Source organism: Cupressus sempervirens, chromosome 3 (assembly GCF_028749045.1).
Source record: "Cupressus sempervirens isolate cs-2001-9-10 chromosome 3, ASM2874904v1, whole genome shotgun sequence".
In the NCBI taxonomy this organism is placed as follows: domain Eukaryota; kingdom Viridiplantae; phylum Streptophyta; class Pinopsida; order Cupressales; family Cupressaceae; genus Cupressus; species Cupressus sempervirens.
In genome coordinates this window covers 802493634-802507289 of record NC_143120.1, presented here as the reverse complement: position 1 = coordinate 802507289, position 13656 = coordinate 802493634, and the positions used below count along the sequence as shown (strand labels likewise).

The window sequence follows — 13656 nt, the reverse complement described above, 5'->3', positions numbered from 1 at the left end:
CCCAACTTGAATCTCGGCTGCAAGATTTGAGATGTTCATGACAGAGTCATCTCAAAGGATGCACATAGTTCCATCTAGGAAAACTAAAGCATGCACTATGATGACAGAAATACAATCAGGATCAATGTTTGTTGTATCCACTATCCTGGTTTTAGCAGATGAAGGTTTCAATCTTCCTACATGGTTGGGAAAGATCACCATGAAAAGGAGGAAGGTCTTATTGCCAGCAAATGATGTCCCTGCAAAGAAAAATAAATCTAAACTCCCAAAGGCAAAGGTCGTTTCAAGAATCATTGTTGATTCTAAAAAGACCAAATATGTCGAGATTGCAGAGCCTTTGGTGGATAAACCAAATGAGAAGCTTAATTGCTCAGATTATAAGTTCACCAAAATTAAACTTAGTAACCAATCACAACTGGGGTGTTTACAGGATGTTCAAGATGCACTCTCAAATTTGTCAAAAAGTAATCACGAGCTCTGGGTAAAGAAAAATCAGCTGAAGCAGGAGAATGCTCGTCTCCATGAGATCATTCGTCAACAATCCTCGCAACCTATAGTCATCACGTCAGAAACAGCCCAAGTGAATCAAAGATACAAGGCGGAAAAGGCTTGGTTCGAAGAGGTTATTTCAAAAGGAGTTTGGTAGATCAAAGATGCGCTCAAAGTCCTTCAACATATCGAAGGTATTAAAGAAAGACTCCATGACATGATCACTTCTTTCAATCAAGATACTGATGCCCTAAAACATCTGGGTACCTGGAATCAAATGGAAAGGATTGATTTGGATGTCCTAATCACGTACAACATATTTCCATCCTTGGATGTGTTCTATGAATATCAGGGACTTATGGGTCACAAATCACAGGTGATGGAAAACCTTTTGACAAAGTTGTAGGGAGCCTTAGAAGGTTGTCAGGCAAGTAGAAATGGAGATCATGAGTGATCTAGGGAAAATGGGACATAAGGTCCTTACTAAAGATGATAACCTATTCACTGAAAAGGAAATGACTTCAGATTTTGATTCTGAAGATTTTGGATCACATACGATGAACAAGTTTTCTATATACAAGTTTGTGGCAAAGCACTTGTGGGATTCTCTTGCAAAGAATTACAAAGTTGTAAAATCAGCACATGCAAATACAATCAAAATTGATGCCATTTCAAAGGGGATGAAGATCCCAGATCTTCCTATGGTCCATGATTGCATTGCCAAATATAAAGCTTTCCTTGACAACCTCAAGGGTTGATTCAACTTTCTCTGCCTTTTTCTTTTTAGTTTTTAGCATTTCATCTTTGTAGTTGTAAGAAGATGAATTGCACATGATGCAATTACATGTAATTCAATTGCATATCCTTATGACATGTAATCCAATAATTCTTCTCACCTAATTTTATTGGGTCAAACTGGTTGAGTTGTTCTTGCACTTACTTTTCCTATATAAGAAGTGTCTTCTCATTGTAAAAACCATCTTTTATTGTTTGCAACAAAGCTCTAATAAAATTGTACAAGCATAACTTTGATTGTGTAGTAGTATTCTGAAGAAAAGTGAATACAAAGAAACAACTAGAGCTGAAACATTGATTGAGAGCAATCGTGATAGTGTGAATTGGAAGCTTTCGCTGTAATTTGTGTCTATTATCTTTGATTTATGTTGTTATTTTGTGTTTCTAATAGAGCATAGCGAATTAAGAAGCAATCAAGGCCGAATCTTTGACTAGGAGCAATTGTGGTGATACATAAACTAGAAGCTTTGACTATAGCTTGTATTGCCATCTCAAGTTCACCAAAAATAGTTAGAATTCCCTACTTTTGAAAGTCTTTGTGCCCCAATGGTAAAGGTTATTCTTATAGAATAGATTAAAATAGGACATCATAGTTCGATGCCTCCATTAACTCTATCGTAACATCCAATCACTAACATCATAGTTCGATGCCTCCATACATGTATCAGTCCCACCTAAAGAAGCCACTGCCTCCTGCACTGAATTATCTTTGTGACAACTACTATATACATCAGTGCTCACACTCTCTACATAGTCTCCAATAACAATCCCCTCCTCAAGAAAGTCTAAGCGATCAATGATTACAACTACCTCAATAGCCTCTACACTATCTGCAACAACTCTGGAATCCTCAACCTATTGAAGCTCAATGTTGCTGACCACCAGTAACACTGATACATCAATATGTCCCTGTGTAGAAAGTCCCCCATCATGACTTTGGATAGGACTAGTGACTATCGTACTAAACATAGGCTCCACTATACCCTGAACACCTGTCAAGGAGAACTCAAGCCTTCTCCCCTACATCCTCGATGCCGGTCTACTAAAAGTGGAAACCATGTACCTTGCTGCCCTATCAATTGTTACCAGATCCAATAGTCTCACCTCCAACCTTATCTAATGTAGCTTAAGCCTTTCCATACTCTCGCTCAAAGAATTTATTTTCTCACTATTTTCCACGCTACTCTGTCGGCTTCTTGAGCTACTAGTTCTCCTATCTCTCCATAGTCGAAAAATACTAGAGTGCTAATCAGTCCAAATACAACAATGGATCTGAAATAACAATGAATTTCTGACTCCACATGATGGCAAGAAACAACTCTGATACCACTATAATAACCCCAACTGGTTATAGCCTTGTCTAGCTCCAATTTCTTATGCAGCGGAAGAAATAAGCAGGGTGTTCAGAATTCCTAACAGAGGACAAGAAGTGGAAAAAATTTCTATGACACTAGCACACAAGAAAAAATGGTTGAAATTGATGTGCCGAAAAGACCTTACAAGTGTGGAATGGGAAGGAATCATCAAGAACAGTCGGGGTCTGAAGAAATTTTTTATAGCAAATGATGAATGGCACTGCATGGTAGATTTGGTTAAAAGTAAGCTCACTGCGAGCAGCCACACTTCTGACATTGTCGTATGGATGTTGCCTATAGTGGATGGATTGTGCAACAACAGATATATAACTGAGCTAAATTTCTTTTTGATAGACTTCGAGAATTTATGGAGTTGAAACATAAGGCCTTTTATATGCCTCATCATACAGTGGCCTTGTTCTTAGAGGCAGTGCGCACACAAGTGGACAGTGAACACTGGTCCCGGTTAATAAAGTAGAACCATATAAACCAGCTATGACCTACTGGCTCCATCTGGATACCTTGAATGTAGGATCTCATAATGGTGGTGAACCCAAGACAAAGAAACCGAAACAAATAGTGGTGACTGAAGAAGCAGAAGCAGAAGAGGACGAGGATGATGAAAGTTCAATGATATGGATTCATCCTCTTTTGACTCACAGGATGCAGAGATCCGTTTGAGTCATCTCCAACAGACTTTGCAAGCAGTGATGTTTTTACCACCTACGGAGGGACCACTTCTAGCAGGGGTAGCAAAACCCCCGAAACTTTACCAAAAACCATCTAGTGATCCAAATCAAGCAAGAGTCACAGAAAGAACAAGTGGAGAGGGTAGGCAACAAATCCCGACATGGGGGGCTTCCCGAGTATTTGTTCTGAAGATGGTACCACTTATCCTTCAGGAACAATCCTCTCGTACTAAGGTCATAGATTTGAGGTGCTAAACCAAATGTGTTCATAAAGTAAGGGTAAAAACACCCCATGGTCCAAAAGTAGTTCATCCGGTTGCTCTTGTGGTACAGCCAGTAGGAGGCGAGGAAACAACTAGGAAAATTCACCCCCAGGGTAGCACGACAACACTAGCTAGTACAGATGGAGCACGACAAATACAATATTGGAGGAAGCAGACAAGTTACTCGAGAAGGAAGACATGGTGTCTTCACCCCTAGCGCCAGCTACTGAGGAACAAGTTGACATACAAAGTGAGCACAGAGAACCATCAGACACAGCATCCTTTGCAGCCAAGGCTGAACTATTCCTCACTGAGCTTCATGCCATGGAGCATTCTACTAGGAGGATCGTGCAGCAGGCCAAGGCTCAGAATTTGGAGACCATCATCACTATGGCAGAGGCATTGGCCACCTTTATGCACACTAATTGCCACACAGACTAGAAACTACTTGAATAGGGTGGTTATTCCGACGAGGACATGGCTACCACATGGACGGGCAACTCTATCATTTCCATGGGATAGGAACAATCACCTCTCCTAGCAGCGCTAACAACAATGGAGGTTGCCTTTTGAGGAACCTTTTTGAAACTTCAAAGGGAGAAGAACCTAGCTAAGGTTTGGCAGTGAGAAAGAAAGAGTCTTCAGCAGTAGTGGGCAGCAAAGAAAGTTGCTATGCAGGAAGCTTGGAAAAAGGAAAAAACTGAATTGGAGTGCACGGTTGCTTCAACGGAGGCTAAAAAGATGGACACACTTCGGGTATTACAGGGTGTCCAAGCAAAGCAGAAGACAGCAGAACGAGACCTACAACCTAAGTCACAAGGTTCGAGTTCGAGTTCGAGTTCGACAACTATGAAATTCGGATGAAGTTCGACAAGTCAAAAAAATCTTTAAAAATTCGACATTAAATTCGTCCAATGTAATTTAAAAAATATATAAATATATACTTATTTTTATTATATTATATTTTAATAATTGATAAATAATATAAGTATTGTGATGTTTAATTATAATTTATAAGTACAGACTATTTATTATTATATAATATAAAATAATATTGAAATATTTTAATATTTGATAAATAATATAAAATTCATAACAATAATAAATTAAATATTAATAATAATAACAATTCTTTTGGTATAAATATCAAGTAAACCTAAAATTAAATACTCTTAAAACATTAAACATACTATAATAAAAATTCAAAACTATTAAATAAAACCAAACCTAAATAATATCGAAACATTACAAAATAATTATACCCCAAACTGCCGACGGGAGGAATGGAAGCGGAGTCGGAGTTTTCTCAGGCGCCGTTCGCAGGGTATTAAGTTCATACATGGAAAGCAGACATCGTTCGTTCAAGAGAAAGCAGGCGGGAAAGAAGACTCATTACACAGACTCCCTTGTGACTACACGAGAAAGCAGACGGGAAAGAGACCCATTACACGGACTCCCCTGTGACTGTACACGGACTCACTCACCTGTACATGGACTCCCCTGCACTCACGGTTTAGAAATGACAACCTGCGACCAATACACAGAGTTATCTGCACTCAAGGTTTCGGAAACAACGAATTTAGGCCGAACTTATACGAATTTTTTAATATTTCTTTAGGTTCGCCGAATTTCGAACCTGAAGCCGAAAATTCGGCGAACCTTGTGACACAGCCTACAACGGCTAAGGGGAACTCCGAGCACAGGGATGTCCTCCCATCCAGATGACTTCCTTTTTTGGGGGGGATAGATGTAGTCGGAATAAAGTACTTGTTAAAACTAGTCAGGTTGGGCAATTAGGTGGTGAGAAAATGCGTCGGTTGGTTTCCAACTGACTGACCCGTCTATAAATATTTGGAACATTGGTAATGTACTTATGTGGTTTTTGGTATCAATAAAGAAAGATCATTTCCTTGCCTATTAGTACTATGGTATGAATGGTATCTGCGAGGTTTTACTTCTTGTGTACAAATTGAACTGTCCTATGTGGTTAACATAGTTTTGTATTTTGAGATCTGGTTGACATTTCCACTCTACATCTTTACTATTCAATTATTTGACATTTTGTCGAACACTTGGAAAACAAACCTAATGTTGATAGATTGAAAATTACATATATCTTCCCTTTTTGCTTGTGATTAATACTTTGAATTTTTGAGATATATAATGTAAAACATGTAATGGAATGCTGGAGTATAACTGGACAATCATATTCAATATGCCCAAGAAGAATTACAAATGCAATGTTTGATCTTGCTCATCAAATGTTGCATCAATATATAGATTTCAAATTCAATTTACATAACAACCTGGTTTTGATAATTCTGTGACCAAGTGCGTCCAACTGCAGCAAACGCAACCCAAGTCTGTTATGCTACAGCAACCTTGTGATGTCACTTAGTAATGCAGGTCTCTTCACGTTCAATGGAAAAGACAAATACTCCTGATTCCCCTCAAGAAATCACCAATTTCACATGCTCGTTTGCAGCCAGTGAAGCTAACACCAAACAGAAATTTATTGGTGTTTCGATGGCAAGTATAGTGATGCCCTAGTGCAGATTCGATTGATCATTTTCTGGCAGAAATTTTAATTACCAATTCCCAGGAAATGGCACCAACTTGCAGAGATAAATCCACGTCTAGTAGTGGTATAATTCAGTGCCAAAATCAGACTTTTAACCTCCATCTCAGAATTTCCCACAGTAAATTCTGAAGCAACAAATTCAAAATTCTTACTCCCAAATTATTCAATAGAAAGACTTTTCTCAGCTACAGCCAATACAGTAGGAGAAGATGCTCAGAAATCAGACTAGAAATCTCAATACAAAACCACTATACCTCAGTAGTGGAATTGAATTCACCAAACTCCAAACCCTCACAAGAGACAAATAAAAAGCAAATAGATAATTGGATGATCAATTCTCATAATTGGAGCCATATTTATAATCTCCATTGTGCAACTCATCTTCAACTACATACCTTCCACTTAACAGCCTTTTTACTTCAAAGTTTATACGGAGGCACATAATATATTTTATTAATTTCCTTCTAGCTCCCCAAAAACAGCCTTTTCAACCATATCATGATATTCTAACATGCAAGGTCATTCTTGTGCCCAAGATTTAAAAATTTTCAACCCAGTTCCAACAAGCTATGACACTAAGGTGGCCAACATACAATACCAACAAAAATAGCAACCTCAGCATATTTAGTTGAATAATTATAATAATTCACCCATCTTACAAAAATGACTAAAGAAGCATCAGAACCAAAACCTGACAATACAGGAGGGATCCCGATGGAGAAAAATGATGAATGAACCTGACAGGGTGACTTACTAAAAATAAACGCTCCCTCCAAGATTCTTGGAGCCCAATCCAGAAGTAAGAAATAAAAATTGAGAACGTTACTCAACTACTCTAACTCAACTAAGCTCATCAGAACCAATTGTTGACTTAATAAAAATAAAACGGAGGCAAAACTCATCATAGGCCAATGGAAAGCCTAATAACTCCACAATTGAGTCCCTCAAATCCCACTGTCATCTCAGGAGGGTTGAGATGATGAACCAAGCCAACTATAGGAACATACTAAAAATGGGGACATTACAATCTCTATCAATATTTGGCTGAAGTCTTCCAAGTTGGTGATTGAATCATGCCCTTGGGTTAAAATGTTGTGATTTACTCCTGTAAGGAAGAAAAGGTATGCAAAAACACTTCCTATGCTAATCTAGAGAAGACGAATATGAAGAATTCAGCTTAACTATTACAAAGATTTCAAGAGATGCATAAGAACATAATTAAATAACAATAAACACGTGACACAGTGATCATCGTGGGGAAACCCTTATGGAAGAAAAGCATCACACTCTAAAACCAGCATAATGTATTGTCAAATCAATAAGAGATTACAATACACTTGCATGCAAGTTCCTACATGAGTATCACCTCAACTCAAGGTTGGAGGAACTTCACTAGCATCCTTCTAACACCCGATCTTGCAAACCAAACTCAATGCTCAAACTCCTCCCCAAGCTGTCCTTTTATAGGCTTCTCATAATCTAGAAACTACTTGTGGTTTTACGATACCATGTGCAAAACTTCCTTGACACATTTTGCACATCCTTGACTTGTGTTGCCCAAGATAGGCATGAACCAAGTTTAAAATAGTCTCTCACATCCAAAGTCTTATCCCCTATTTTGATCTTTATAGTTGTCATGAAATGTGTCATATAACCGCTAAAACTGGTCATCCTATATTGTACTGTGGTCAGGGCATCTTTTGACAACAAATTTTACCTCCTCGAAGGCACCGACATGTAGATAACTGCCAACTACATTTTTGGAACCATCTAGAAAATATTGCAAGGTTGAGACACATGTTTTCTCAACAACTCCAAGGTGCCAAGTGGTAAATTTGATAGCCCCTTCTTCAAACATTGGATTCAAGGAAGAACGTGTCTAATTCTTGAAACCACACCCTTGTTGAGGAGTTACTGAAATCAACAAAAGTAGTAGTGATTATTCCTAAACAGTGCTCAATGACTTTACTGTCTTCATACACATCCTAGGATTTCATGTCCCTGTCTGCCAACATTCAGGCATTGTATTCATCATGAAGCCTTCTCATGTCACCTTCCTGATCGAGTTGCTCTTCCACGCTGCTTGCTACTCCCTCTTTTTCCAGAAACTTGCCCCTTAAGGTTTTTGTGTTTACTATGGCTTTCTCGTCACCAGCTGAAGCCTTCTCGCCACCAGAGTTGCTCCCTTCAGTTTAATATACATCTTCCAGTACTTAGTTGCTTCTATCCCTCGTGCTGGTATGGAACTCTCTGGTCTCCCTAATGAGTTCTTGAGGATTTTTCTCTTCCTTGTCACCCATTGCCTTCTTCTTTTCTTTTTCTTGGTATCGCTGATCCCTTTTCACACACTTATCTACAGACTGGCAGGATGCCAAGATTTGATACCACTGAAATAACCCTCTTGGGATGTATTATTTAGAATGCCCACATATAAATACCCAAAACAATACTTCCCAGATTTCATATGCATAAATCAACAAACAATAATATGCATAGCTAGACAACAAACTATAAACTTAATTGAATAAGGCTCATCACTGTAAGAGACTTAATCTATGAAAATTTTGATCCTGATTTTATAAGATTATACTATTGACTTCCAACTTAGAATTGAATTGCACGGATTGTTTTCAGATATATAATAAAGTAATAATCGGCAAGGTAATAAACTCATGCTCACAGAAGTGGCCTTTAAATTTTCAGAAGTCCGACTAACACAAAAAAAGCTGATCTTTATTACAGGCTAACAAGGCATATAAATATCAACTGTGAGGATCATCTGCAGCTGCGCCCCATATATTGATTCCCTCTGTTACTGGTCAATGTTCTATTGTCGACTTCAAGTGACTTTGTTGATGTCAGCACAGACCCAAAAAAGTAAGCTCTGCACAGGTCACATCCCGAGATAAATGAAGCACTCGCAAGGTCTGAATGGCATCCAGTTGAGTGTGATTACCTCAGTGAGCAGGTGACATTCTATTCAGAATCCCCTTCTAAGGTTTTCATCTTAGAAAGACAGAAACATGCATTTGAAATTCCAAATATTCTATTCCTTACACTTACTACATACAATCCCTATAAAATCCTAAGTCCTCCAATGTTTGAATAAGGGAAATAACCCCCAAGAAAATAACTGACCCACAAAACAAAGTTGACCTAAGAGCATTTATTCAAAATTATTTAATAAATATATTTATTATGAATTTTATTTATTATGAATTTTTTTTTATTTAAACAAAGCTTTGGGAAATGAAAGGGGCAGAGTCCGTCCTAATCAGAGACATCACAGTGGAATTCCTCAAGGTTTCCCAGCTTCTCTAGAGAACTTTTATACAAGGCTGAGATAGATGCATTCTGCTTTTACAACATTAATACAAAGCTTACCATCACCATCCATGATAAGGTCCAGTGCAAAGTATTCCACAAAGAACTGAGTATTATGCTTCATTGCCTGCCCATAAAGTGTGTGTAGTAGAGCATGTCCAGTTCGGTCTGCAGCACAAGCACTACGATATGCTTGCCCACCTGCATCAGAAGCCATTTCTAATAATTAATATCAAACAGAAACCCATAAAACACTTCCATAAATGATACAGTTAGAAAATAACTAAAACAATGCAGTTTATCTCCACTGGTATACGTATAGCAGTTGTTCATAAAGAACTCGAAGCAGACCTTTTCCAAAATCTAGACTTTGGCCTCCAAATGCACGCTGATAGATCCTTCCATCATCAGTTCTTGAAAATGGTAATCCATAATTTTCAAGCTCAATTACAGCCTTTGGAGCCTCCCTGCACATATGTTGAATAGCATCTTGATCGCCTGCATTCACATGTGCAACAAATTTCACTTTCAATCTCATGATTTTAACTAGAAAGTTATCTTATGAATCATGAAAAGTCAGATAGGAATGCATAGCTTCTCTTCTTGATAATTTAATGAAAAGCAAAACATAGTAAATTCAACTGTCATAGCTTATCTAAGAGCACTAAGAAGGATAAAAAAAGGAGCAAGGGATAGCTTTTTGATGTGCCACCCCGAAAAACAATTTAAGTCCACCATTTGAACTCTACAGTAAACTCTCATTCCCACATTATGTGAAAAATGGAGGAAGTACTAGATACAATGGGAGTTATAATTGTAAAGAATTTCAATTGCAATCTAAAAGTGGGGTATAGCTCCCAGAATAAAGAACATTGCCAAATATCCGAAGATAGCATAAAGAAGGAGGAGAAATCTAGAAAAAAAAAAGTGAGTGAGTACCAAGCCAGTCGCTTCCCTTTACTGTATCATACATATGCCACCTCCAATCATCTTCAGTCATATTTCCCAAAGCTGCATTCATTCCACCCTGCATATGCTTTTTGATGTTACTGATGTTTTAATACAATCCAAACACTCTAGTGTTGGTGAGATATAATGCACATAGACGAGATTTTAAGTATAGTTAAAAGTTCTGAAATTTTCTAACAGAGTTTGCATTTTACAGTAGTTTTTAAGAATTTATTCAACTTTACTGATATTATATTTTAAATGACTGAATAGATCAATACTCAAAATTCAGATAAATGAAAAGCACTTCTTCTTCTAGTTCTGGAATTCTAGTTACTGATATTTTAATATAGACCAAACACTCTAGTGTTGGTGAGAAATAGTGCACATAGATGATATTTTATGTATAGTAAATTCTAAAGTTTTTTTGTATATATTATTGCAATAACAGAGTTTGCATTTTACAGCAGTTTTTAAGAATCCTTTCAACTTTACTGAAAGTATAGTTTAACTTATAAAAAAATGAATAGATCAATATTCAGAATTCAGTAAATGAAAAGCACGCACTTCTTCTAGTTCTGAAGTTCTTTGAATTCCGGAAGTCTAGGAAATCTAAAGGATTATAAACAACTAAACCGCATATATAAGCTCTGTTTTTATCTGCAGTAACTTTCCCTTCGTCCATATTTGTTGCATAATGTAATATCGTTGTTAAAACTTTCAACAAACTGAATCATCCAATTTGTATGAAGCACATTGGTTTCTTTCAGTTCACAGTTTCTAGAGTAAACTACTAGAGCACAATTCTCGTCTTAGTTTTCACTGCAAATATTGTCTCTGCCTTCATTTGTTGTATACCCTGGTATCACTAATAAAAGATTAAACAAACTGGATCATAATCTCTACAGATTACAATGAATAAACTTCTTTTAGTTCATAAAATTTAATGCAGCCCAAACTACTAGACCATAAACATGAGCTTAATGTTATTTTTTTCTTCAAAATGTTTTTGTTTTGCCTTCACTTGTAGCTTAATTTGATAACATTGACTTAACAGAACAAATCGCAGTCATGAAAAAATATTTTTATATTGTTGTCATTTATTGAAATTCCAAATTCTCTTTAAAAAGCTAATACATTATATTGGAAAATGACATACAAAAAGACTGCTGGAATTCTAGTCAGTAAGAGAACAGTAATAAACATAGAATTCACATAATATTATAAAGTTCATACGTGGCTTTGCAATGAATTGTCAAAATACTTCTAAAGCAACGCATTCTTGTAATTCCTTAAAACTACTTCAAACTACCAAATAAAACTCCATTAAATTGTCTAATAACATTCAAAAGGGTGTAGCTCTCAAGCTAAATTCCCACGTTTCTAGATTACCTCGCCCCCTTAAACTCTGAAATCACAGATCTTCCAAACTATTGGACAACAATCTATATCAATCTACATTCATATGATTCATCAAGATGTCTCGTGACCTTCAAAAGTATATAACTCCACAAACTCGCAAATTATGTAAACAACAATCCATATTGAATTCACCAAATGCCTTCTTGTCTTAAGAAAAAAACCTTCACAGCATATTTTATTATATCAACATCATAAAAGAAAAGAAAGAGTAGGCTTCTCATATAAACCCACATCTTTGAGCAAGACGTTGACTTAAGATGATAGAAAAATCCTCCAACCTCCAATTCCTCTAGCTAATAATTCAACACTTGTTAGTCTTCACTCTCCAACGACTAGCGCTACAATGTCTAAAATCCCAATCAACACGACCAAGATTTTAGGAATATTTGTAAAATTTATATTGCAACTGGATGTGAAGCTCAACCAAGGTCCAAAATACATCCATGCAATAAAAATTTGTTTGAATTTTTATTGAACAACCGCAGCTTCTTCTCCTTCCTCTCTTGTGCTCTGATTCCACGTATACCATGTTAAATAATGAAAAGCGCAAATATTACTAAATATCTAACACATAATAACAACAATACTAAACACAAAATTATATAGTATAGTATTACCATAAAGCTCATACACAGCTGTGTAATAAATTAACTCCCCAAAGCTATCCCCAACTACTTAAGAAAAAACAATAAGATGACTTTATTCTAATATAAATCTTAATACTCCAACACTCATTTTCAGTTCAAAAATTAAAGGGCAATCTACAATCCTACGTGACGGATATGGACGTGATATTAATCTACTCTGCGATTACTTTCCTCGACCTTCATTTGTTGCAGAATTTTCGATTCAATTTTGTAAATTATCTTTAAACAATTATTTGATTCTCGCCCTCGCAAGAAAAGGTCCGTAGAATAAATATTTAAGGTGAAGACACAATTTAAAAAATATGTGCACCTGCGCTGCAACGGTGTGCGATCGAGTGGGAAAAAGTTTTGTAATACAGGCCGTATTAAATCCATTTTCAGAAAGTCCTATAGCAGCTCTTAAACCAGCCCCTCCTGCCCCGACAACTACTGCATCGAAAGTATGATCAACGATCGTGTAAGAAGAACGCCCTCCTACCTGCACGAGAATTAACTATCATCAAATATCACATTTCCAAAATGCTGCAAAAATATTTAACGAGGGTTCACTTGCACATACCGACGAGGCTTCTGAAGACGCCAGTCTCGAAAAAATTCGTCCACTCTGATGCCATAGTTGGCTTGAAACTGCGTAGGAAGAAGAAAATTTCTGGGCAACTCTTCGCCACATCCTTGCGGGATTCGAAACAGTGAATTCTCAGAACCCTCGTCTTGAAAATAAATTTAAAATGGCCGCACAGAAAGGTGGTCCAGCATCGCCATGAACAACTAGTGTTTAAAATAATGAAACCGAATCCCCTGAATTTAAATTTTGCGAACAAGAATAGCTACAATTTAGATTTCTACTGGACAGAAAATTCAGTAGCCCCACTTCTGAGTGTTCGAACGTCATCAAGACTCCACATTTCGAACGTCGTCAGAACTCCACATTTCGAACGTCATCAGAGCATCCAGATATTTTTTAATTTGACGTCGGAATTTTGATTTCCAGTCAAAAATGATGTCCTTGAATTGACATGTTTCTCGGTGATGGACGATTTTATATCATTGAAAAATAATTTTAGTAACTAATGGACGTTGCTTTATCACTTACAAAAAGGTTGCCAATCAGTATACTTCTGCTGACAGATAAACTAAAAAAGA

At 36.9% G+C, this 13656-nt stretch overlaps 1 protein-coding gene across 3 annotated transcripts in view; it reads right to left on the bottom strand.

Annotated features, from left to right (window-relative positions):
• The window catches only part of LOC149569227 (succinate dehydrogenase [ubiquinone] flavoprotein subunit, mitochondrial-like), a 254135-nt gene extending 240759 nt beyond the window's left edge, over nt 1-13376 (bottom strand). For all 3 annotated transcript variants that reach the window (XR_016362732.1, XM_089821977.1, XM_089821978.1), the window contains exons 1-5: nt 13073-13376; nt 12824-12991; nt 10436-10523; nt 9848-9994; nt 9557-9697 (exon numbers count right to left, since the gene is read on the bottom strand). Coding sequence is in view for 2 of the 3 variants with exons in the window: in XM_089821977.1 (XP_089678103.1) it covers nt 9557-9697; nt 9848-9994; nt 10436-10523; nt 12824-12991; nt 13073-13183 (655 nt within the window). In the remaining variant the exon portion in view is untranslated. The remainder of the gene's footprint in view (nt 1-9556; nt 9698-9847; nt 9995-10435; nt 10524-12823; nt 12992-13072) is intronic.
• Between the last annotated feature and the right edge of the window lie 280 nt (nt 13377-13656).